Genomic DNA, 25902 nt, shown 5'->3' on the forward strand with positions numbered 1-25902 from the left:
TATAGACACACAGTCAAGTTATCTCCCACTGAACCAATGGATGTTCCTTTTTATCTTTGTAATAACACAATCTACGTCTCCAGTGAATTTTTCTGGTCTTTTCTTAGTGCTCATGTAACACACACATCTTCTTTTCTGGATGTCCTTACACAAACACACACACATCGCTGTGGCAACTACCCAACACTACTGCTGAGGCTGTGACCTCCAGTTCCACAGCATCCCTGTTGGTTGTTTTCTAAACCAATCTGCTCTCCTTTCCTTACAGTCCCCCAACACACACACACACGCACACACACACACACACACACACACACACACACACACACACACACACACACACACACACATGTCCCTGTGGTGCAGTTAAACATCCCTAGTGTCACTGAAAAATGTCGCCTGCTTACTATTCCCTCTCTTTACACCTGTCTCTCCCATTTCCCCTTTTCCCTGCCTACACAAGGTGTGTTTGTCCCATGGTATTTCTATCTCCTTTTGTAGCCAATGTGCCATCCTTAAACCTCATCTTTTCCTTTCTCTCTCCTCATCCTCTACCACCCCCTCCCTCTCTCTCGTTCTCTCTGCCTCTCCCTCTTTCTTGCTCCCTCCCTCCCTCCCTCACTCACTCTGAGGCACTGCAGTAAAGTCTGTTGATAGGATTGAGGCGGTTTTCTCTGCGCTGACAGAGAGAGAGAGAGAGAGAGAGAGAGAGACTGCAGCGTGCTGCATTGCAATCACACTAGAGCACATGAGAATCTGCCCACAAAAGCACACGTGTGCATCCATTCAACCGTCACATCCTCCGCAGCACGATGTTTGCGAGTGCGTGAGCTCATTCAAAGAGGGTAACTTGTGTCTTTAGGTGTCTAAATCTGCTGTCCGCCCCCCCCAACATACACGCACATCAGCGACTCCTCCCACTCCTCCGAACCAACCCCCCCATCCACCCAGGTCGACCCAGCAGGACGGTGTAGCGATTCCGGGCGCAGCGCTGAAACCAGAGCTTCGCCCCTGACGCGGACGCAGGCAGGTGAAGACACGGCTTTTGGTTCTCGTGTGGCTTGAAGGATTATAATGCAGTGATTTTTTACAGGAAACAACCCCACCGAAGGCTTCTGTAGGAGACCGAGCGCTTTCAGTGGGTGTCTGTCTTGCGGGTGCGTGCGTACCGGTTGTTTTTTCTGAGCCGTTGGACTGACGCACGGATACTGCAGCAGAACTGCAGGGGCCTGGACGCTAACCTGGAGGACATGAGGACCCAGTGGATCCCCCACCCCTGAGCTCCAGACCCCACTGCTGCTGCACATTCTGCTGAGGTGCTGCTCTCTCCTCTGCTCTGGACATTTTTGGGATGCGTGTGTGTGCTGGTGGTGCAGGTGAAGAGGTTTTTCGTGGTGCTGCAGTGTTGTATTGATGTGGAGTGTACGGGGCCTGGTGCTGTGTGTGCGCGTGTGTGGAAATGATGGCTAAAAGATTGTGACAGAGTGTGTCTGTGTCGTAGCTGTCTGCTGACTGCTCTGTGCATGTGTGTGTATGGTGTAGCTGAGCAGAGCTCCCAGAGGCCGATAGGATGCTGACAGCTCGCGATGGAGCTCGAGATGAAGCTCAGAAGCTGCACAGGAAATGGATGAAGCACCAGGCCTTCATGGCCGAACTGGCCCGTAACAAAGAATGGCTCGCCAAGATCGAACAGGTGAGTCACAGAGGATGAAATTAAAGAAATGGGATGGTGAGAAGGAGGGCAAAAAATATACGGGTGGGCACTTTGCAAATAAGGCGCTCTTCAGGTAAATGCATGGGTTCTGACTCCTTTCCGCCACACTGGCTGTATGAGCACAGTTTCTTTGTAAATAAATATTAATTTACAAGGATGTCATTTTTTTTTAAAGATTACAGTTTTTTACAGCAGTGATGCATTATATTGATCAAAAGTGTCAGTAAACACATTCATAATGTTACAAAACATTTATGTTTTAAATACATGGGTAGCTGGCATAAAAATGACTGTGTCCTATGGTGTGACAGCAAAACAAATAAACATTAAATTAAATTAACACACAAATAATATGAGAAAAACGTCTTTCATTCTTAAAGTTACAAAGAGAATGAAAGAAGTTTATCTTCAATGTTAGAGTTTTACACTATAGGACACATTGATATGTCAGCTACCTATATGATATTCTTTTAAACCTAATATAGTTTGCCCAAAAATATTAAGCAATTATGTTTTATGTAAGAACTGTAAGTAATTGTACAGAATGATTTCTGATGGATCATGTCTTATTGATGTCTGGAGTAATAACTGTTGAATATTTAGGAATAATTAAAATATATAAAATGTATTTTATATAAAATTGTAATAATATTTCACTATATTTATACTGTTCTTTTGATCAAATAAATGCAGCCTTGGGGATTTTGTTTTGGTTAATAAATGTAAATGCTTTTCCTAGACTTTTATTCTGGGAATTGTGGAACACATTTATGACCTCTCAGTTGAATTTAGAGCTCAACTGAATGAAGGAAATAAGAAAAATGAACAGAAAAATGAATTTGTTGAGGAAAGATCCAGCAATGGTTTAGAATGAATTGAGAAAAGATTCAGGATTGGTTAAAAAAAGGATTTGCATTGAAAACTGATTGTGAAGGAGCTGAATACACATTTAGCTTTGGTTGTGGTTTAGATGAGGGCATTTGGCCTTGTTTGAGGATGAACAGAGAATAGATTTGAGGCAAACCCTTGATGGTTGGATATAAATGGGTTTAGATCAAATTAAGGGTTGACTGAAGATGAACTAAAGACAGATTCTGTCATATAGGTGTAGGCCTTGGGAAGTTTATTCACAAAGGATTGAAAAGTGTCCTCTAATCATGCATGTTTTTTTTTCTTAAAGCAGTGTTGAGATAAGAAAAAAATCCCCAAAATTGCCATAGATTGCAGGAAATCCAATGTTTGTTGAAACAGCAAATTTTTGATTATGCAACTTGCATCAGGCATCTAAAAGCAGAGACATGGCAGTGTGCAGGATTTTTTTTTCTCTTTGTTATATTTCCCATGTCCACTGCTCCTAACTGAAATCATTGAGGTATTTGAAGTGTGTTCTTGATTTGTTGTGCATTTAAATCAAGAAATACATTTCGTATGAGATGCCAGTAAATTAAGCAAAGAAATTTGTCAGTAAATTTTATTTCTAAAGCACAAAAAACAATGATCGTTGACCATTGTGCTAAATAACATCAAAGTGCTAAAGTACTTCCATATTTTCTAATTTATAACAAGGTAAAATAAATTTCACAGATATTGTTTCAGTGGGTATTGAATATTTACGTATGCGTACTGATTTATACAATATACCGTTTTCTTTTTTTTTTTCAGAGTACTTCTGCAGACACTACATTACAACTAAGATACACAGATACTACACAGTTTCACAGTTTCTTGAAGGATGCTATCTCACTTTTATAGAACATTTTTCAGAATGAATGACTATCCATATTTTAATGTTGTGACGCTTACAATCACTTAAACAGCTAAAAACTGATCTGACATCAATGGCAAATGTTGATTCTAGATTTCTGGCCTTATTATTGTTATTGGTCTTGTATTGTTTAGCAGACAATTACAGTATCAGCAGATTATTGTTGTCAACTAGAATTTTATCATTTTTGGTGTGTTCCCATGTAAGACTGGCTGAAACCTGGTGGTAGTGAAGCTGATATTCTTACGAAAAAACCTTTATAAAAGAGAAAAAGCTTTGGTAAAAGCTTGATAGTGGAAATAGTCTTTTGGAAAAGAAGGATCTACTGCAGCTGTCTTTAATGTCCTAATAACACAGTCTTCATATCTGTGTGTATATTTGCATCTTTTTTTTTAAACATTACTTGCCATTCAATGTTATATAACATGTTCCGTTTCAATTGGTCTATGGTGCCTTATGACACTCTGCAATACAATATTTGATCCCAGGTGACTGTTCTGATCCGGTACATGCTGTCCTAAAAGATTGCTTATCATGACCTGATACACAACAGGACATCCTGGTGCTGCTGAAGCGTGATGGCTGGGTTTCGAATGGCCCCGTGAAGTGTTTGAAACCTTGTGTGATGGCAGGGGCATTAATATGATCAGTATCATGCAAATCAGTCTAAAGGTATGATGGGTATTAATGGGATATCTGCTAGTATTGCTGATCACAGAAAATGGCAAGAAACCATGTGACATGATGCATCGTGTGTCGCTGTATGACTACATAGACACTGCTTCTGTTCTTCTTTCATGCTGACAGTGGGTGGAAAGCTGAGATCTCTATTTTTGTATTATTGGGGTTGTAACAGAAAGAAGATCTAAACATAGGTGAAGGAGCTCTTCCTAATTGAATAGTGTGTTTTAAGTGGTAAACAATTCAGCTCTAACTAGAAATTTCAGATGCATTTTGCTTCATTGATGATATGGTTAATAATATCTCAAATGCCTTGCTGCTGATTCGTCACGTTGGTCTTGTGGTGGATTTGTACCGCACTACTCTGAATGTCTTATTAGATGTTGTGGGACTGCTATCTTTCTGTTTTCGCTTTGTTTCCCTTCTCATGTTTCTTCCATATGTGACTGAATGAAGTTTGGTGCTTACAGTTCACCAAGGAATAGATGATGTAAGATTCTAAACTCTGTAGCCTTTAGGATGACTGCACTACTTTGTAATAATTAAGCTAATCTTTATTCAAGCTGATTTTAAATGTCACTTGTGTGTATTTTCTGATGCTTATGTGTCAGAGCTTGCCTAAAGGAGAAGCCCTTATACTGGAATTATTAAAATCAACAATTTGTTTCGAGGCAGCAATCAGACTGGTTTATGCTCTTTTAGCCTAGTTAAAAAAGGCACATTGTTCACTAAATAAATTGGAAAAAAAAGTATCTATCTATCTATCTATCTATCTATCTATCTATCTATCTATCTATCTATCTATCTATCTATCTATCCTTGTTTTAAGAAGATTGCTGGTGAACTACTCCTAGGACATAATGTTAATGTAATTTACAATTAAAAAGCATATTTTTAACAATTAAAAAGATATCACCACAGCATTGTCTGTTTTGTATAAATTGTATTTATTATAAAAGTAATTTTGAATATATTGTACAAATTGAATGGATCAAGCAGCATTAATTTGACATGGATCAGTGTCAGATCATGGTTTGGGAAAGTCTAATATGATAGCATTACATAATATCTGCAATTGCAATAAATTCCTTTTCTTGATCTGTAAATGCCAGTGGAAATCAGCAGCTTCTTGGCTACTCTATGTGGGTGTGACTGTCATGTATATCTCCAGGCCCTTTGTGAAACTTGTGATTAATGTTGTTCTGGTACTTCAGTGCCAGTGTTTCGCACAGCTTTATTTCGAGCGATTTCAGTGGACCATATCAAACATGCGAACCAATCTCATGAGTGAAATAGCTTTTTATAATCTGAATCCTGCAGTGAATTAGATACATCAGCAGATGCATGGGGATATGTGTATGCTGAAAAAAAAAAAATATATATATATAGTTTCTACTAAGTCAAGTCAAAGTTTTATGTCTTTGTGTGTTGCGTGCGTTTGACTTTGAATTGTCAGACGTTTGCTTGTTCTGTTCAGTTTGAAGAAGGAGAGTCTAATTCTGCTTTCTGTGCAATCTGCAACATGCTTCCTTTTCTCTCTGTTCTTCAGGATTTTGTTTCAGGACTACAGCTGTGTCAGAAATCTAGGACCTATTTTACAGTTGTGCAGGTCATTGTAGAATATATAATTCTTTTATTTTAATATGTAGAATTCTAGATGTCTCTATTTTTAATGAATCAGTGCTTTTGGAAAATTAACATTTATAAGGAATACGGTTGGTTCAAATAATAAATTGTTTAGTTACATTGATGCTATTTAATAATATTCAATCATTCAGCTGTTGTTCCCTTGAGCAGAAGCTGACGATTGAAGGAACACTGGTAAACTGAAGCACATTGCTCTCGGGTTAAATAACTAATATGTAAGATCAGTCAGCTGTGTATACAATATTACAACTTACATCGGCACAAATTAACTTGTGCCAGATAGAATTGTAGCTCACATTGTGGATGCATATGTTAATGATTGTTCTTATTAATGTTATTTCTATGACAGATTGGCAGTCTACATATTGCACTTAAGTTTCATTTTGTCATCAAAGAAAAATTCATACTTTAAAAGTCACTTACTTTCATTGATCATTGTTTTTATGATTGTTCTTTGCTGTAAATTTCGAGTGCTCTTTTGTTCATTCCCATCCTTAAACCAAATGTTATGGGAATGTAACATATTATTGAATTATTATTGGTGTAACTTGAGCTAAAGCCACAGCCACAGGAACATAATTAAGAAAAATGGGAGGCCATTCTAATAAGCTTTATTACCTCAAATTCATAAATGTTCCTGTGACGGAGGGCTCGGAATTCGTGACTACAAATGTTTCTACTGTATTATTAAATTAAGCAATTTAACAGTTAAAAATGCAATTTAGTCAGCAATATTGTCAGACATGACATGTTTTGCAGCAGGAAGTTTCTTGATTTTTAGCACTTTTTTTCGTTTGGTTAAACTAAGATGGCTGCCATTATTTCCTGAACCTGATTTCTGTAGCCCTGAGGAGCTGCCTGACTTGAGAAAAATTACAGCTTCACACACAAACATGCTCACTCTTAGATAGTGGTACGTAGCCGCGGAAACGTGAGTTAATGAAGCTGTAACCTGAGAAACAGCAGAAGCAGTGACGCCGCGTGCCTCTGTGATTGGAGAACTCTTCGTCCTTCTGGAAGAGTTCCCGCCCCCTTCCCCACTTCCAGACTCACTCAGCTCAGCATCCTCAATGACAGACAGGCGGCTGGACCAATCACAGGACATGACGATGTCCTTAGAGCTGACCTTGCCTCCTTGTTTCACCAGGCCATTCACAAGAACACATGATATATTATGCAAAATAATAGCTCTTGACTTCCACACATTTTTTCTTGTCACTTGTACATGTCTCTTGCTCACACACATGTAACCCTGGACCACAAAACCAGTCTTAAGTGTAAATATTATACATCATCTGAAAGCTGAATAAATACATTTTTCATTGATGTATTGCTGTTAAGACAATATTTGACCAATATACAACTATAAATATCTGGAATCCGAGGGTTACAAAAAAATGTAATTATTGAGAAAATCGACTTTAAAGATGTCCAAATGAAGTTCTTAGCAATGCATATTACTAATCAAAAATTACATTTTGTCATATACATAGTACAAAATGTACAAAATCTGTATATCTATTTATCTGTCTATCTGTCTGTCCTGTCAGATGGTATATCACTGTAATATTAGAGTTCAAAATTACCTTTGAAATTAGGATTGTTTATTTCTAAATATAATAGTCAACACTAATAAAAACTAAATCTAAATTTCGCACACAGCGGCTTTTATACAAACGTTTCTACTCCAGTTCATTAATGGTTTTATCTAAATCGTGGCTGTCATTCATCTATTTAGATGTCTGTCTGTTTCATCTAGCTGTATGATTTTGTTTAGCAACCACTTAACCATGTCTAGCATCCAGACAACCTTAGAACTAACTAGAACACTACCAGTTAGGACACCTTAGCAAGCACCTTAGAGACCAATCACAAAACTTGAGCAATGCCCAGCAATAGATATTTTAGATACATAGATATTTCAGATACATTATAGTGTCCGTCAGTCAGTGTGTTTTCCAAAATGGCTTGGCATTATGAAAGAACTGCTGAAATTTTAATTCCTTAAGACACAGGATACACTTTCATAGAATGCATTGGTTTGTGTTTTACTATGTATTAATTCAGTATTACAGATTAAGTTTTTAACAATGCGTTAGCCAACTGCTTTGTCTTGTTTTGCTAAATCATCTGCTGAAGTCTGTTGCTGATATAGATATATGCATGTATAACCACGCTGAAGACGCACAGTCAGTTTGCTCTCAAGTGTTTACGGACAATATGGCAGACAGCTTACGCATAGCGGCTCATAGAAATAGCAGCTAATAAGACATCTACATATGCATATATCTATCTATGGCTGGAACATCCGTGGAATGGTTAGAACTCCTTAGCAACTGGCACAAACAGCCAGATCGCCTTCAGAAAATTCTAGCAGCCAGCTAAGACACTTAACAATGCCTAGCAACCAGCCAGAATACATTTGCATCCGTCTATCTGTCATAGATTTTCATTTTCACCTTCAGTTTCATTTTCTTTTCCGTCTTTTTGTTTTCCGTCCAAGCATTCCCTTTTTTCCTGTTCCTTTCTCTGTTCTCTCTTTGTTTCTCCATCTGTTTCTCTCTCTCTCCTCCTTTCACACACTCTTTCCCTCTCTGCAGTACAGGGGAGCAGGCGACTTGTGCCAAAAGGAGAAATGCTGCACTGCATTATGAAACACAAACGCACACACGTATGGACATGCACACGTGTACACACACACAGTGACGGCTCTGTGACGGAAAGAGGGATGTGGATCGCTTTGAAAAGAGAATTGGGAGTGAATTTAATTTCATGTGTTTCTGCAGGGAAGAATGAACCTTTGCACACTAATGCAGAGAAAGAGAGAGAGACAGTAAGAGTGTGTGTGTGTGTGTGTGTGTGTATGATGGCGCCCTATTTTAGGAGGCTGGACCACAGCCATGGCTCTGAAGAGACAGATACTCTCTTTACTTTGATCCCTTTCCATCTTATACATACACACACGGGCATAAACTGGCAAGGATGAAGTTTGAGGGTCAGAGCAGTAACGCATTCACGGATTTCACATTTGTATGTGTAGGAGGGCGAGGAGCTGATCCAGGAACAGCCCGAGTTGCGATCGGTGGTGGAGATGAAGTTGAAGGAAATCAGAGAGTGCTGGTCTCACCTGGAGAACACCACCAAAGTCAAGGCCCGCCAACTGTTTGAAACCCAGAACCACCGCACTACCGACCTGCCCACCAACACCCTCAGCGACCTGGACCAGCATCTCACCGCCATACAGGATCATCTGCCCACACTAGGCTCCACCCACAGCACCCAACCCACCCTCCTTCAGCCACGCCCCACTTTCAGCCAGCAGCTCCAGAGGATACAAGTGAGACCTGCAAACATGTTTTTTCTGTTTGCATTTAGAAAATCGCAAATTAATCTCACTCATCTTCATCTCTTAGTCAATGGAAGCCCAGATGCAGCTTTATCAAGGTGTTGGTGAAGTCAGGGCTGGTGCTGATCACCGGAGACCAGAAGGAGAAGAGCAAGGTGGTGTGACGGAGACCCGAATCGTCCGTCTTATCGAGCCTCTGAAGGAAAGGAGGCGGATCCTTCTCGCCTCAAAAGAACTGCACCAAGTTACCCAGGACCTGGAGGATGAGATTGTGAGTGTCATTTACCTTATGGTTTGTAATTATACATAAATTAAATATATAAGAATAATATTAAGATCATTCTTAATTCTTAATTTTGTTGTAAACCACAAAGAGATTATTAATATCACAATAGCTGGTTTTTAAGCACTTTTTTTTACTGGTAGATGGGAAGATGCCCTTTCTAGGTGACCCAAGCTCAAAGCACATACTGAGAGTTAAGTTGAGAGATGAGCTTGTATAACTGTGAACCGGATCATAAACTGTTCATGTGTAAATGAACAAAGTGACACTCCTAAACATTTGCTAATAAAACACAGTTTACATCCAATAAGTCAAAAAGAAAGAAAATCATCAAAATCATTAAACTGGCACTCAATATTGTAAAGAAAAGTAGGAGAAGCCACTTTATGTAATAATTTTTAGCATATGATAAACTACTTGTGCCTCAGGGTGAGCAGGTGAAACACAATAAATGCGGTCATTGCTTGCGGTGGTGGATGCCTGCTGTGTGGGAATGTATCTCAGGCATTTCAGAATGACCGTAACATTTCTGATGCTGTGCAACTACATCAGTTCGCTGGTTTGTTTAGTAATGCCCAACACACACAAAATCACATGACTTTGAAATCGTGTACCATACAAACTTTGCAAATGAAGGATTTTTTCCCCCAGAAATTTGACATTTTATTCATTTTAAATACTATTCAGAAAATATTACATTTCTTCACACATTCAAATTTCTCTATTTCTCTTTAGGTATGGATTCAGGATCGGCTACTTTTGGCTTCATCTACAGAATATGGGGCCAATTTGCAGAGTGTCCAACATTTAATCATGAACCATAAGGTAAGACTACAGTTAAAACTACAGTTTTTTTTTTTTTTTTTTTTTTTTTTTTTTTACAATTAGTCCCTAAATGATTGTGTTTCAATTTAGTTTCAAGCCTAAAGTCATTATGAATGGCAAATCATGCACACAAATTTTATATATTAATTAGGTTTTCAAATACCTTTCTACCCACAATTTTTAGGAGAAAGTGTCCATCTAATCTATTTGATTTGTTAACATTGATCACATAACTTGAACAGTCCTGAGACAGTGAACACTGTCTCGTTTTGGGACGCCAGATGCATTAGATATAATGTAATTTATCTGATGTAACTTCATTGTATGTTCATGTACATTATTTTTACATTCATAAAATGATGTAAGAAGATTTTTCCTGCCAACATCTGTTAACTATAGACTATAAAAGACAGAGGGAGTAAATGAGAGGTCTGGGAATTGATGCACCTAATAAGCTAAGAGCCAAATATGATAGAAATGCCTTTTACAGTCTGTCAATCAGTTCATTCAGTAATCCTCAATCTGTTAGATCGATTATCATCATAATTTGTTGCATTATGGACAATATAACAATAGTCGTTGTAATTCTACGAGAAAAGGAAAGTCCACACAACACCTGCTGTATGCCAACACAAAGTAACAATGTTGCTTGTTTTCCATCTGATGAACAATAAAAAAATGACAGCCAATCAGAATCCACTTGATTTGGAAGAGCTCATACATTCAAAGCAGCAGGCTACATGGTTGGAGTACACGATTATAGCAAAATATAATTTTATATTGGTGTCCATACTAATATAGTTATTGTTTTAGTTTTATCCTTATAGTAATCATTCTTATCATTCTAATGTTTATATTTTCTTTGAGTATAATTACTTTAAGTAATTTAGTTGTTTTGAGAAAATCTAAATTTTGTAAAAGAGTATGTCTGAATTGGACTCAGAACTATGTTTAAATATAGAAGGAATAGAAGTCTTATACCTCTTACTGGGTCAGCATTTCATTTGATAACATTTGGCAGTTTTGATTTAATGCTGTTTAATGCTTGATGATTGTGTTATTTTACAAATATATATATAAGTGATTGTTTGTTGCTGCTTTTTCTTTGCATGTTTTGATCCAGGAATTGAGTACTTCTACTGTATAACAATGGAAACACAGAAAGACAAAACATTCTGTCAGTGGCAGGGACTCAGGGAATTGTTGTCTCATAAATGATGGAAAATTACATCAATTGCAGGAAAGAATTAAAAGCCAGCTATGAATTGATTATTAATTACCTGTCGTTGTTTGACCTATCATTAGTCTTTTTGCACATTTCTGGATACAACTGAGGTTTAAGTCTGAGAATATTTAATTCAGCTGCCCTTGACAGTCTGGTCCTAATAGCTTCTGACTCCAGTAATGCAATTTGATTGGCAGGTGAGCTTTGACTGACAGCTCACTTGTGTGTGATTGGACATGTAGGCGCTGCAGATGGAGATACAGTCTCAGAGGGGGCGGGTCGAGGAGGTGCTGGAAAGGGCAGAGGCCGTTGCTGCCCTGCGGACCCCAGAGGTGGAGTTTGTGCGGGAGGGGGCGGGTCATGTGAGGCAGCTGTGGGAGGTTCTCCAGGTAGAGATGGAACGTCGCACAGTGATGCTGGATGCTGTGAACCATGCCCAGCAATACTACACCCAGGCTGCGAAGGCGGAGTCTTGGCTCAGCGGACAGAAACTTCAGGTCCTCAATGAGGAGAAAGGAAACGTATGTACTGTACTTAAAACTCAGTCCATCCATACTTCTATGACAATAGGAATGCTTGGTTAAAGGTACTGTTCACCCGAAAATGTTATTAATTAATCCTTCTCATGTCATTTGATACCAGTAAGATCTTCATTCACCTTCAGAACACAAATGACAATATTTTGATAAAATCTGAATGCTTTCTGATCTTCCATGTACAGCAAGGGATCTACAACGTTTGTGGTGAACTACGTTTTTTGGTGAACTATCCGTTTTATGTATTACAGTGTGCTAATAAACTAAGGCTGATAATACACAACTTTTTGAAAAGTGTTGCAGCCAGTGGGTAACCGAGTGAGACACGACCTGAAGCCGTTCTGAAATATACAAATAGTAATTTGTCACCCATTTGTCACCCATTCTCGTAAACATCATTGCTCCAAAAAAGCTGCTCAAATATTTACCCTTGTGTGTCATCAGTCTAATGTGTGTACATGTGTATTTAAAAGAAGTCTTCAGAGCATAGACCATAGCAGGGTTGTAAACTGTGGTCAGTGTGATGTGGTCTGCTTGCCTTTCACTTTGTAAACCAAGATTTATTATTTCTTTCTCTATCCTTTCTATTTGTAGGATGAGGCCAGCACTCTTAGGTTACTGAAAGAGCAGTTGGCCTTAGAGCAAACAGTGGAGAATTATGCAGAGACCGTAAGCTCACTGTCCCAGCAGTGCCGTCGCATGCTTGAGCTGGGACATCCAGACAGGTAAATAAACATACACAGATGTGTGAAAAAGCAAAAATGATGTCAGACAGAGGACTGCAAAAAAATTTACCTTTTGCAATCAAAGGAAAAAAAACATTTTATAATAAAAAACATTTATTTTAAATTGTTGTAATAGTTTTTACTGTTTTTAAAAAATAAATGTAGCTTAGTGAGTATAAGAGACATCTTTAATTTTTTTTTTTTTTTTTCAGTTTTACCACAAATGTTGAATATTAGATTTAACTTTATAAGGAAAGGGTAACCAGAGTAAATTTATCTCCTGTCTATCTGTCTTTTTGTTTCTCTCGCTCTCAGTGAGCTAATCACCAAACAGCAGGCTCATATAGACCGGCTATATGTGTCTCTAAAAGACCTGGTAGAACAGAGGAAAACAAAGCTGGAGCAGCAATACTGGTTGTATCAGCTTAAGCGTGAGGTAGAGGCACTGGAGAAATGGATCTCTGAGAGGGAGGCTGTCGCCAGCTCCACTGAACTCGGCCAGGACCTAGAACACGTCACGGTATCAGCAGCTCAGACACACACACACACTGTCAAGTGTTTTGAACTCAAGGATGCAATCTATATTGACATCAACTTTAACATTTTAAATTGTGATGAGAACTTTTTTCTTTAATCCACTGAAAATTCCTCTGAAAGAATTGTCCTTTTTTTGCTGATGCGACTTAGAATGCAAATAATATTATCTAAAAAAACCTGTTTAGGCTATTTGAAGGAATAGTTCACCCAAAAATGAAAATTATGCCATAGTCTACTCACCCCCAAGCCATCCTAGGTGTATATGAGTTTTGAAAAATGATCCTGGCTCGACCAAGCTTGATAATGCTGGTCAGCAATTCTGCATTTATTTTATACAATAAAAAACATGCCTGATTCAAGAAAAGGGGGTCTCAAAAATTTTCTAATTTATTAATTTTAAGTTAAATTGTGCTTTATTGGTATAGGAATATAAGAAATGTTTAGTGTTAAGTAAATATTATTCAATTGTTGTTTTGTCATTTATTTTTGTTTATTTGTAAAGCTAGACAAAACAGATAAAACACATTTTGGATATTTTTTTTTTTTTTTATAAAAAAAAGGCAAAATGTTTGGGGAAAATGCAAAAAAACTGTGTCTGTATTCTGCCTTCGATCCAGTGTTTCATTTTGTTTTGGTGCTGTTTAATTTTCCCAGGCTCTGCAGAGCAGCTTTACACAGTTCTCCACTGAGACACGTGCAGTCGGCCAGAAACAGATGGATTCAGTCAATAAGATGGTGAATGAGATGATTGACTGCAGTCACTCTGATGCTGCCACCATTGCAGAGTGGAAAGATGGGCTGAATGAGTCATGGGCTGATCTTCTTGAGCTCATGGACACCAGAGCGCAGATGCTTGCAGCCTCGTACCAGCTACACAAGTTCTTCACAGACTGTCAGGAGGTAAACAATACAGCCATTAAAACACGTTTTTTTTTAAACCCATTCACAGTTCACTGAAATATGAGGAATCATCATTGTGTCTGTGTTTGTGTTTTGTAGGTGCTGGTCCAGATCGAGGGAAAGATGAGACAGCTGCCAGAGGTGAGGTCATGTCAGGTGAGCTCAGCCAACCCTGGCACACTGCAGAGACTCCTGCACTCTTTTGAGCACTCCCTGCAGCTGCTGGTCTCACAGGTAAGGCTCACACTAGTACACACACACACACACACACACACACACACACACAGCTACGACAACAACACCTGTTCTGACCAGGTGCAGCAGCCACGATAAGTAAGTGTTTAGGCTGGTTCATCTTCATGACCCAGCAAGGGGTGCTTCCCATTTCAGTCCAGAAACACACTGCTCAGAAACACAGTTACAACCATCACACAGTGCTGCATAACATGGAAACTTGTTGATGCCATGGAATAAATACGGTTGCAAGTTTACACCTCACAATTCTTTTTCTCCTCAGAATTCTAATTTTATGTCACAAATCTTTTTTTTCCAAAATTCTGGGTTCACATATTGCATTTGTTTTTGTTTTTTTTTGCCACTGAATAAAAAATAAAAAACAAGTGACAAAAAAGTGTGACTTTTACAGAAAACATACAAATATTAATTCCTTTTTTTGTATATCTTGCAAATAATTGCAACAAAATCAGATTTTGTGAAAAAAAAAGTTACAGTTACTTTTTTTTGTATCCTATGGCTGAAACAAGCTTCTATAAAATACCTATCAGAATAAGTTAAGAGGTAAACAAGTAGATAAACAAGTAAATATTTTTTTTTAATTGTATGTAGTTTTAATAGTTTTATTAAATGTTTTAAGTGACAAGTATTTTTAGATCCTTCTAAGTATCAGTGTCAGGACAAGTCATTTAAGTTTTTTCCTTTACCTCAGGTACGCCAACTGCAAGAAAACGCAGCTCAGCTGCGTGCGATTTATGCCGGAGAGAAGGCAGATGCCATTTTATCCCGTGAGCAGGAAGTGATGCAGGCCTGGAAAGAGCTCCTTGTCGCATGTGAGGGCAGCCGTGTGCAGGTCACCACAGTAACTGATAAGATCCAGTTCTTCGCAGTGGTGCGTGAACTAAGCATGTGGATGGATGGAATAATGGGACAGATCGGCTCAACTGATGATGCCAGGTACCAGATCAATCATAGAACCATCTGAGCCGTTCTGAATCTACAATTGGATTTAAACCAATCACAGTAGACAATATGCATCAGGATAATGTGTGTGCGTGTTTCTTGTTTGTGTCTGGGCGTGGGTCTTGGTGTTGGGCGGGTCCTTGTGTACGTGTCAGGGACCTCTCTGTGCTGGATGGCATGATGTCCCAACATCAGAATCTGAAGAGTAAGATAGATAACAAGAGCAAGAACTTTGTGCATTGTGTGGAGATGGGAAAAATGCTGCTCGCGGCACGCAACCCTGCAGCTGAAGAGGTACACACATACTTTAAATGTTCAAATTCATTAAAACATTTTTATTAAAGCATTTCAGACACAATAGCATTCAGAAGTTTAGGGTTTTAAGGTTTTTTGTTTTTTTCTCAAGTCATCAAGTCTCATGCTCTAAAATAAAATAACAGTAATATTGTGGAAATTAAATCAAACAGTTGACTGTTTCAAACTGTTAAAAATGTGACATTCCTTTTATGGCAAAAATTAAAATAAATAAAAAAAAAATCAGCCATTACTGCAGTCCAGTGTCACATGATCCTTCAGTAATCATTGTAAATATTTGTTGTGGAAATGAAGAATTGTTTTAGGATACTTTGATGGAAAAAAATGTTCAGAATACATTTGAAATATAAATGTCTTTACCTTCAAAATAATATGACCCTAACTAAAAGGATTTTTTTCCCTTGTATAATACAAATTTGCATACATTTTTGCATTTTGCATTGAACATGGATCACTTACCATCAGTGCTCTACTCATAAATGATTACATACCCTGCAATTCAGGTAAAGGAGAAGTTGGAGTACGTCATGGCAAAGCAGAAAGATCTGAATGATCGATGGGAACAGCACTGGGAGAAGCTTCAGCAAGGTCAGTGATGACATTGTTGTAACATCATGTTAGAGGTCTGCCAGTCTGATAATTTCTCAGAGTTATCCACAACCTTTATTTGTACATTCTAGCCCAGCAGAGGCTACAGTCCAACCAGCCAGGATCAGCGGAGCAGTCCTGGCTCTCAATCAAGGAACCAATCACTCCAAATACCCGTGAGGCAGGTGGCGGGACAGACGAGGTGGAGGAGCTTATTCGCCGGCATGAAGCATTCCGGAAGGCTGCGTCCACATGGAAGGATCACTTCAGCTCGTTACGCCAGGTCATAATGGAAACAAAGACTTATGTATAAATAGTCAGCACGAGCACAGCCCTGCAGAGGGTCCAAAGTATCTAAAGGGGCTGATGCTGTAATGTTGAGTAACATCCCTAGTTATATGTGATATAATAACCAATATCCAATCAGAAAGCGAGCTGAACAGAAGACCGAAGTAAGCTCAGCCATGTGTAGCTCAAAGGATTGGGACAGCAGAGAGTCAGCTTGATGATAGAGTATTTAAGTCTACAAAAGTTTTGAGAGATTTTGCGAGATTTTCCGTGTTCACAGTCGAGACTCTGGATGAAAATCTGTTTGTGCGTGGTTTGGTTTCTTAAAAAAAGTCTCTTAGTGTGTACCCAGTCTAAGAGATAGGAAAGCACTGAATGCTATTTCTATTAGTCCTGTCAAACAATTAACTGCAATGTATGTTCTGTGTATATTGAATATGTATATATAAATACACATACATACAGTGTATATTTGGAAAAGTTTACATGTATTTGCATGTCTATATTTATAATCATATAATTTATATTATAAATAAAAAAATGTAATATATAAAAATAACACATTTCTCTGAAATATATACAAGCATGTGTGTGTATTTATATATACATAATAAATGTACAAAGTAAACATACATATATTATGTAAAGAATTTTTTTTGGATGCGATTAATCACAATGAATCGTTTGACACCAATAATTACTATATAAAACAAAAAGATAAATTGCCTAGGACAATTTTTTTTTTTTTTTTTTTAATTTGACTTGATATCTATGATATAAGGATGTTTAGAAAAACTAAAATGTGTCTCAGCACTATGACCCCAAAACAATAAAAACAATTACAAACAAGGCATTTGTTGCATCCAGTAGGACATAATTACTGATTATAATGATTAAAATGCAGACACCATGTCTGCATTTGTGATTGGAGAAACGACAAACAGGCACTACCCTTCACTGCTCAAAACTTGTTAGAATAGTATGTACCAGGTTCTTTTAATAAGAAAACGTAACTGACTTAAAGGTTATGAGTCAGAAGCACCAGACTGTTCTTGCAGAGTTAGAATTGCTCCATTTTATAGTCTCTCTGCATAGCCAGCATAGACGATTTTGTCAGGTTTTAAGATTCAGTTCTCCGTAAATACGCTGAAAACACTCTAATATTTGTGTTGAACTGTTCTGAAACAGTGTTGTAAATACAACTTAACCACTGATTTCTAGTTAGGTTCTCTTTTGGAAGCACAAACAAAGTAGTCTCACTATCACAATGAAACACACCATCTTTTTGTGAAACACACCAGAGCTTTTTTTTAACGTTTTTTTTAAGTTCCTTTTCAGAATAATCGTGACTGAGGGGGCAGGATTGTCCAGCTGATGTGGTGCTGACCCTGCACATAAATACATAAAACATAAAACTAAGAACTACAATATCTTTCTCTTTCTTCTCTATCTGCAGGCAGAGAAAATGAAGGAGGAACTGAACAAGCCGCCTTCTACCTCCTCTCTCCTCAGCAGGCAGATGTTCCCTCTCTCTTGTCTTGTGCCCAGCTCTTCTTCCTCATCTTCATCCTCCTCTCTCTTCCGTAACCCTCTTCAGGACTCACTTCTGGAGTCTAAGCCCGGTCCGGACCTCATACACGCCACAGAAAACACCATGGCGAACACACTCGCTCAGCGGCTCGGATCCACTCTGAACCCCTACACACCTGTCATGAATGGCTCCTCGTACCACGGGCTGAATCAGCCATCAGGGGGTGTAGCAGAGGGTCTTTCTTATCATGGCCTAAAACAAGGTGTTTCAGGCTTGGATAATTCTGGCTATCAGGGGTTAAACCAACAAATTGGTGTCTTGGGGGTGAACAGCTCCAGCTACACTGGGCTTAACCAACAGGTTGTTTTAGGAGAAGATAGCTCCAGCTACCACAGCCTGAACCATTTAGGTGCTGTGGGGGTGGGAGTGGAGCCCAAAATGGGATATGCTTGGCAGCATCTGAAAGCTGATTGCCTTCAGCCCAAAATCAACCACATTCACAAAGCGGTTCCACCTTTACTGGAGGCGCACCGAGCACAGCTCGCCGGTGGAGCAGCAAACATGCCAGCTCCTCCTATGGGCCTGGATCCTTCCCTGGAGATGATCCACAGCCGGTTACAGAGAGACCCTCGTGGGAGCCGATCTGACCCTCAAATGGATCACTTGAGGCGGGAGAGAGAGTACCGGCTTGGCCGACAGACCTCCAGCGAGCAGGAGATCCAGGCACGACTTAACGAGCTCCCGCTGATTGTTAGGCAGGAACGCTACCGTCGAAGAATGGAGAGACAGTCGTCCAGTGAGCAGGAGGGCAGTGGTAGGCAGAGAGTACAGAAACATGACTCCAGCGATGCAGAATCTGGGAAAGAGCCATCTGACAAGAGACCATCTGGGTGAGTGTTTGTGTATTTGTGTCTGCTTGACTATATTTTGGGAACAAAACTTCTTTTCTGAGATGCCTTAAAAATAAAAATAGTTCCTAAATTAGGTAAAGGAAAATTTAATTCTAAAAGCCAAAATGGTTGTCCATTAAGAGTTAAAGATCTGCATGAGGGGAAAAAATCTGCTTATAGTCTCAGTGAAGCTTAATAAACAACTAAAGTGTTGTTATTATGAGCAAACACTTTTACATGTGTTATGATTGCAGTATCTTATTTAAAATGATAATATATCATGTTCATTAAACTGAAATTTAAAAAATTAAATTAAAAAAATTAAAGCTAAATAGAAATATAAAAAAACTAAATGACATATTAAAAGGAAAACTAAAACTTAATTTCAAATATTAGTAATATCTAATTTTTTTTTTTTAAGTTTTGAGTATAGAAAATAGAAAAAGCCCAATATAAAAACATAGAAGTTGAAGTCCCCAACATGATAAAATAACAAATGTGCATTTGTGTGTGTATGTGCTCTTATCTAACCAAGTTGGCTATTTTGTTTGTTTGTTTTTTTCTTTAGGGAGAAGCGTTCCACTATGGCTGAGATTGTTGAGCAAGTGCAGGAGAGAGAAGCTTGTCATGTATGTGTTGTATGTGTCGAGTCTGTGCTGGAATTTAATATTTAGCATAGAACTAATTCACAAAATGCATCACATTCCCTCTCATAGATTTAATGCATCGTCTGGGCAATTAGTAATACTTTACCATTCATCTTAATGATCCTAAACTTTTGAGCAGTAGTGTATGTTAAGGCGATTTTTGTTTTGAAGAAAATCAGTTTAAAGTATGCAGATTTTTCTACCATTTGTGTCATGCAAAGACATATAAGGGTAGACTAACTGCAGGTACAGTGCCTCTGGAGTATCTTGGTTCGTGTGTCTTGCTCAAGGGCACAATAGGGATAGAGCAGAATTGTGATCTCAGTAATTCTCCACTTTCTGGGTCACCCTGCATTTTTTTTTTTGTTCACTTTTTTTATAATAAACAATTCTGCTTCGCACATTCACAAAGAATATTTTTCAGGCGAGAGGCGAGGTGTACAGACCCCCCAGCAGCCTCTCTGCCCCAGTAAGTCGTCTGGATCGCCCTCGAGCTCGAGACCGCCCCAAACCACGGCGAAGACCCCGTCCAAAAGAACCCGAGGAGCCACGGAGGTCCCGTTCCGCACCTGCTCAGAGCATCCCATCCACACCTCAGCCTCCTACCCACACCGTTGAACACGAAGGCTTCCTGTACAGGAAACACGAAGAGGAAGGGAAAGAGAGAAGCCCAAATAGGTGTGTTTCTTACTAGCTGCTAAGAATTGCAAGGTCCTGCGTGATCTCTATTGAATAACCAGTTTCTGCATTTGATGTATTTACAATAATCTGGATAATTGCATGCTGTGTTTATACTCTTTATACAGCACACAGAGATTCATCATTCAAATGAATATAAATGAATAGTCAACAATGTGGGAAGAAACGATTCAGTCATTTAAAATGCATATTGTGATCAATTTGATTACAGACTTGTTATAGCACTTGCGGAACATTGCTCTTTTGTTGATTTAGATTGCTTCCATTGTCCTAAGTTTCATTGGATAAAAGTGCTAAATTGCCCAATGTTAATGTAGTGTATTGTTTGCCTGCTAATAGCGTTACTAAATGCCTCGGTGAGGCCTCGTAACCCCTACATTTTTAAACCTCTTGCAGCAAGTCGTGGGTAAATCTGTTCTGCGTGCTCAAACAAGGAGAGATCGGTTTTTACAAGGATGCCCGACACAAAACAACACCCTACAACGATGAGCCACTTCTCAACTTGGCCATCTGCGAATTTGACACTACCAATGGATATAAAAAGAAGAAGAATGTCTTCATTCTCAGGTAAAATTAACTCTATAATTACTAACGTACTGCCTGCTAATATACAAAAAAACAGCATTTTAAGATAAGATACCAATAAAATTAAAATTATAAATGTATATATAAATCTGTGCAACATTGTTACTGCATAAAGTTTACTAAAATATTAAGCAGCACAATTGCTTCAACATTAATAATAGTAAGAAATTATTAATGTTGAAAGCAATGTAGTTTTTGCTGCAGTTTTAGTTAAATGCAGAATTGATGAACATAAGGGGCTTCTTTCAAAAACATTTACATTGTAGCATACTGTATGCCACAGGCACTTATGATTTCTAACATTTATCAATTTTTATAAATGTATGTGTTTCTAATGTTTTTAAGGACCACTGCTGAGGGGGACTACATCTTCCTGGCTAAGGATGAGGTATGTCATACAAAGCCCCACCTTAATGTGAAAATCAGAGATCAGAGTTGTTTGGTAAATATTCTGCCTGTTGTGGCCATATGATTTGGTCATAAGTGTGTGTGTTTTTGTGTGTCCTGTCTTACAGGAGGATCTGAAAGGTTGGGTCAACAGCATCAACGCTAGCCTGAAGGAGATCGAGGATATCGCCAAGTGGGAGAAAGCCACAAACTCCTCCACCGACCCGGACAAATCAGAGCGCAAGGAGCGTTCTGAAGGGGCGGAGCCATCCGAGGGGGCAGAGAGATCAGAGAGGTCAGAGAAGTCTGAGCGTTCAGACCGATCAGATAAAATAGAGGCATCGGACAGAAGCTCGGAAAAGAGGGACACATCTGAGAAGGAGAGAGGAGATAGAGCTGAAAGAGGAGAGAGGGGAGAACGAAGGGAGAGAGAGAGGGGCGAACGAGGAGACCGGGGCTCCAGGGGATCCAGCACTTCGGGAAAAAGCAAATGACTCATCTCTCCACACCTTTATTTACTCATCCATCCCTCCATCTCTCCAGAGAGAAGACAGGACTTGCATTTCTCTGTCTCTGTCGCTCTGTTTGTCCTGACAGCCTGATTTCAGGACCGATGTATGTGATGTCCCTTGAATGTGTCGATGTGCGTCTGTGTGCGTGTGCCAATGTGTTGAAGAGATTGTCTGTGAAAGAATTTGACATGGACAGTATAAGGCCGTATCCCAGCATCAGAGGGCCAGTTCAGCCGCCCTGCTCGACTCTCACAGAAAAGGCACTTTAGATTATTGAGGATAACTATAGCCCTTAATATTTTAGAAGCGTTTTCTCGAAGCAATATACTGTACGTAATAACCGATGCCGCTCGTTTTAGCTGCTCTGCTCTTCCAAGCGAGTGCGAGAGAGAGAGAGAGAGAGAGAGAGAGAGAGAGAAAGTGAAAGAAAAGTCTTTCCGAGAGAAATCTGATGCGGTAGTAGGGACAGTGTTCCTCCTGATCTTTGCACAGCCCCACACTTGCATACGCACACGCACTGTGCATCATGGGAACACCATTCTCTCACCTGAGGCCGTACGCGTCTTCCACCTGCTGCTTGTAGTAATGGTTTTAATCATGCGAGACGCTTCACAGTACTGTGGTCAGTCCAAATTACACTCGATGAAGAGTCTCAATCACAAAACGTGAATATAATGTGGCAGTGTGTGTGTGTGTGTGTGTGTGTGTGAATACAGCTCCATCCAGAAGGAGATCAAATGTACTATGTATAATCTCATTGATCGTATTTATTAGGTTATCACGATACAAATTTAAAGTGTGAGGTTATTCTTCCCTGAACTAAGAGGGAGTACGATCAAAGGCCCCCCGTGTGTGTACAAATATGCTGCTTTTTATCATCTCTGTCCCCTGACATCATTCTTTGATTGTAAAATGATTAGTACACATAAAATAGGGTGTCTGTGACTTTGTCATGCTATAAAGAAAAGATTGTATATATATATATTTGTATATATACTAGTAAACAAGATTTACTTCTATGAGCTGCAGCGTCTAATTACAAAAAAAAAAAATCATTTTTATCAATGTATGAAAACGTAACAAGTAAAAAAAAAAAAAAAAAAAAGAGTTGTTTAAAGTGCCCCTGGCTGAATTCAGACAGTAAACATGCGTGTTAACCGCCTTTTCCGGGATCTCTTGTATTACGGAAATGCAACTTTTATTGTTTACGGTTTGTTTCGTTTTTTTGGCCGGGGCAAAAAGATCAGGATCCTTGTAAAAAGAAATCACCATTAAAACCCTCATCAGAGACTGTTTGTGTTTAGTTTAAAGAAAACTGTCTCTTGACAGCTGTTGCAAAACAACGACAAAGACAATGATTTCCCCCTTAAAATATATAGGTGCAAATTATATTTACACAGATATGATACAAATAAAAATATCCGAGTATACCAGAATCAATAATTAAAAGAAAACTCAGTTTGTCTGTTTTTAAGGTGTTTTTCCACTTATTTGTATTGATGGTCCTAATGCTTTAATTTACATTGTAAATCACGTTGGTGAGGTCAAGCTTTGTTGTCCAGCTCTGTTTTTACCGCACAAACATGTTCTTCTCAGTTCAAACTCCGACTGGCCTCATTGTCTATGCAACAGCAAATATCAACGCCATACTAAAATCAATTTCTGAAACTAAGGACAAACCTTGTGGAAAGCAGTCCTTACCTAAACCTGTGAATAATCACAATACAAGTCTGCAAGTCCTAATGACATTAGGACTCTCGTCTAACGTGTCAGTTTTTGTTTTTTTTCTCACTGTGGGTGCCTTAGGAATGCATGTCATAAGGAGATGTGGACACCACCTCCATTATTTTATTCGGTATGTTCTGAATAAAAACAAAAGCATTTCTTACAGACAGACACACTCGACCCCCCTGATCAGCTCGGTATTGATCAGCGTTTTAAAAGCTGAGCTGATTGTGTGTGCTTGCTTTCAGAAATAAGTGAGTTCCTGCTGTCACGTGACTCAGAACACGTACCCTGTAATGACAGAAAACAGTCGCACACCCTTTGGTCAGGCTTAGGGTCAAATCTGCTACCGAGTGGATATGTATTTGGTCATTGTCATAGAAACTAAGCTTGTTTTGCACTGCGTAACGTTGTCTGGTATATGTGACTGAGGGTGAATGAATGTCTGTTATCAAATTGTTGCTGTGTATGTCTCTGTCTTACCTTTGCTGAAGCAACCTCACTCCTAACTGGTTTAAAACTTATTTTAGACTCTTCTACTTATCCAACATCCGTTCCAGAGTGACCCTGGCTACGGTCTGCCTGCATAAAGCACAATTTCTCCCTGAGCTACAATCTGGAGTATTAGAAAAGAGCATGATCCCTGCATTTCTTAAAGCTGCCACATGAGTTCAGTGTTGAGAAGGTTCAAATATTTTTGATTCGAACACTTTCGGGTTTGCCTCTTTTTAAACCTTCATGTCTGTCTGTGATTTTGCTTTCAGACCACGTGGTCAGTTTTGCTTTGTTTCTCTCCAGCTTGACCTCACCAGGAAGTATTTACATTTCAATTCATTGCTGAAAGAATGGAGCAAAAAGCCCTAAAAATGTATGGAGTGTGTGGGTTGCCCTCCTTTATTTGAAGTCAGTTGTTTCACACATGAAATTAAAGAAAAACACTATTAAGTTGCATGAAAGAGAATATAGAGGTGATTTCTATGCAACAGCTGTGCATGTTTATCAAAAGGGTTTCAATCTTCAGCAAAGCACTGAGTTTTGGATGATGATGATGATGATGATGATGATGGAGAAATGAGTGGAATGAGCAGATCACTTGTATAGCTGAAATGAGACATTAAATCATTTATGTACTGATATCTGCACTAATTCATAAATACAGGTTGTATATATCAGTCTGCTGTGGAGTTTTGATTTTAGTTTTTGTTTGCTTTATTGTTTTTTAATCTATAACAATTGCACCATCTGAACATATTTGCTTAATCATCAGTAAATATTTTACAGTCCATTTTTAAAGCACTTTCACATTGAAATAATAATCGATTAATTAGTTTGGTATTCTATAGACGTCTAAAAGTTGCGTGTTCACTTTAAAGGCAATTCTGAACCATTTTCATCGTTAATAAAAGTTTTAAAACACTAGATGGCGCCAACTACCTAAAGAGACTTTAACAGTACACTTGCTCAGACTTAAACATTGAACTACATTGTTAGTTATTTGCCTTTTTTGTTTTGTATAATTTTCAGAAGACATGCTGTATTATGTTAATGTCCTCTTTTATTATAATTTATATGCAAGTTCAAATGGGTGATTCTAAAATTGCAGGTACATTTGAAGTTTTTTTTCAAATGGTTATATTTTTTTATTATTTTAATAGTTTTTACTCATTTTAAGGAATTACATAATTTTACAGTCCAAAACAATACAATAATTTATTTAAAAAGTGTCTTAACTAGATGAAATTCATGATTTGTTCTTGTCCAAATTAGTCAGCGTATTTTTTCCATCATGTATTTTTTCCAACATGCAATCAAAATATTTTATTGTACTTTACTTTTGGCAACAATGTATTCATTTTATTTATAAAAGCCCGAAATAGTCATTCACTTAATTCTACAACATTAAATTATTTAGACGTAGTGTTTTTCTTATAAAAATATATGTCCATAAATCCTGGGTCAACTCTGTTATTGTAGCATATTTTGCCTTTAATTTTTGGTCTAAGTTATCCGAAGCGCTGAAAAGTGTGTGTGCTCTTTCTGAGAAAATATTTTAATCTAAAAACTTCTTACACCAAGAGTTACTTTGTAGAACATCAACTCTGTTACTACTATATAAATGAAAAACAGAATTTACTACTGATCTCACATTGGGTTATTTAAAGCTCTTTTAGTCTTGTTTTCATTAGTGTCATGTGCTCTTAGTGTTTATACCAGGACGTCGAGTTTTTGGAAAAAAATTCTGTTACTTTATAATTTTGCTACTTAAAGGGTCAACTCTGTTTATTAATGAATAACTACTAAACTATTAAAGATGGAATCCCATAAACCATTAGATATTGTCGCACCTTTATAAT

General features: G+C 38.4%; 1 protein-coding gene across 5 annotated transcripts; it reads left to right on the plus strand.

Annotated features, from left to right (window-relative positions):
• Positions 1 to 747: 747 nt before the first annotated feature.
• On the plus strand, positions 748 to 24720 carry sptbn4a (spectrin, beta, non-erythrocytic 4a). Of its 5 annotated transcripts, none has more exons than XM_043239982.1 (21): positions 749 to 1030; positions 1094 to 1376; positions 1543 to 1693; positions 8848 to 9144; positions 9221 to 9424; positions 10172 to 10261; positions 11729 to 12007; positions 12617 to 12747; positions 13063 to 13267; positions 13939 to 14184; positions 14284 to 14418; positions 15131 to 15375; positions 15495 to 15675; positions 16200 to 16284; positions 16377 to 16567; positions 18029 to 18993; positions 19562 to 19622; positions 20065 to 20318; positions 20736 to 20906; positions 21270 to 21312; positions 21440 to 24720. In XM_043239982.1, exons 3-21 carry the CDS (start codon positions 1571 to 1573, stop codon positions 21803 to 21805), a joined length of 4272 nt encoding a protein of 1423 aa, XP_043095917.1. In that variant the 5' UTR covers positions 749 to 1030; positions 1094 to 1376; positions 1543 to 1570; the 3' UTR covers positions 21806 to 24720. The 5 variants fall into 5 exon arrangements, with proteins under 5 accessions (XP_043095919.1, XP_043095920.1, XP_043095917.1 ...); XM_043239981.1 differs by having other exon boundaries at positions 1094 to 1316; XM_043239983.1 differs by having other exon boundaries at positions 750 to 1030; positions 1094 to 1316; positions 15537 to 15675.
• The last annotated feature ends 1182 nt before the right edge of the window (positions 24721 to 25902 follow it).

The sequence above is a fragment of the Puntigrus tetrazona genome, chromosome 5 (genome assembly GCF_018831695.1).
Source record: "Puntigrus tetrazona isolate hp1 chromosome 5, ASM1883169v1, whole genome shotgun sequence".
Lineage (NCBI taxonomy): Eukaryota > Metazoa > Chordata > Actinopteri > Cypriniformes > Cyprinidae > Puntigrus > Puntigrus tetrazona.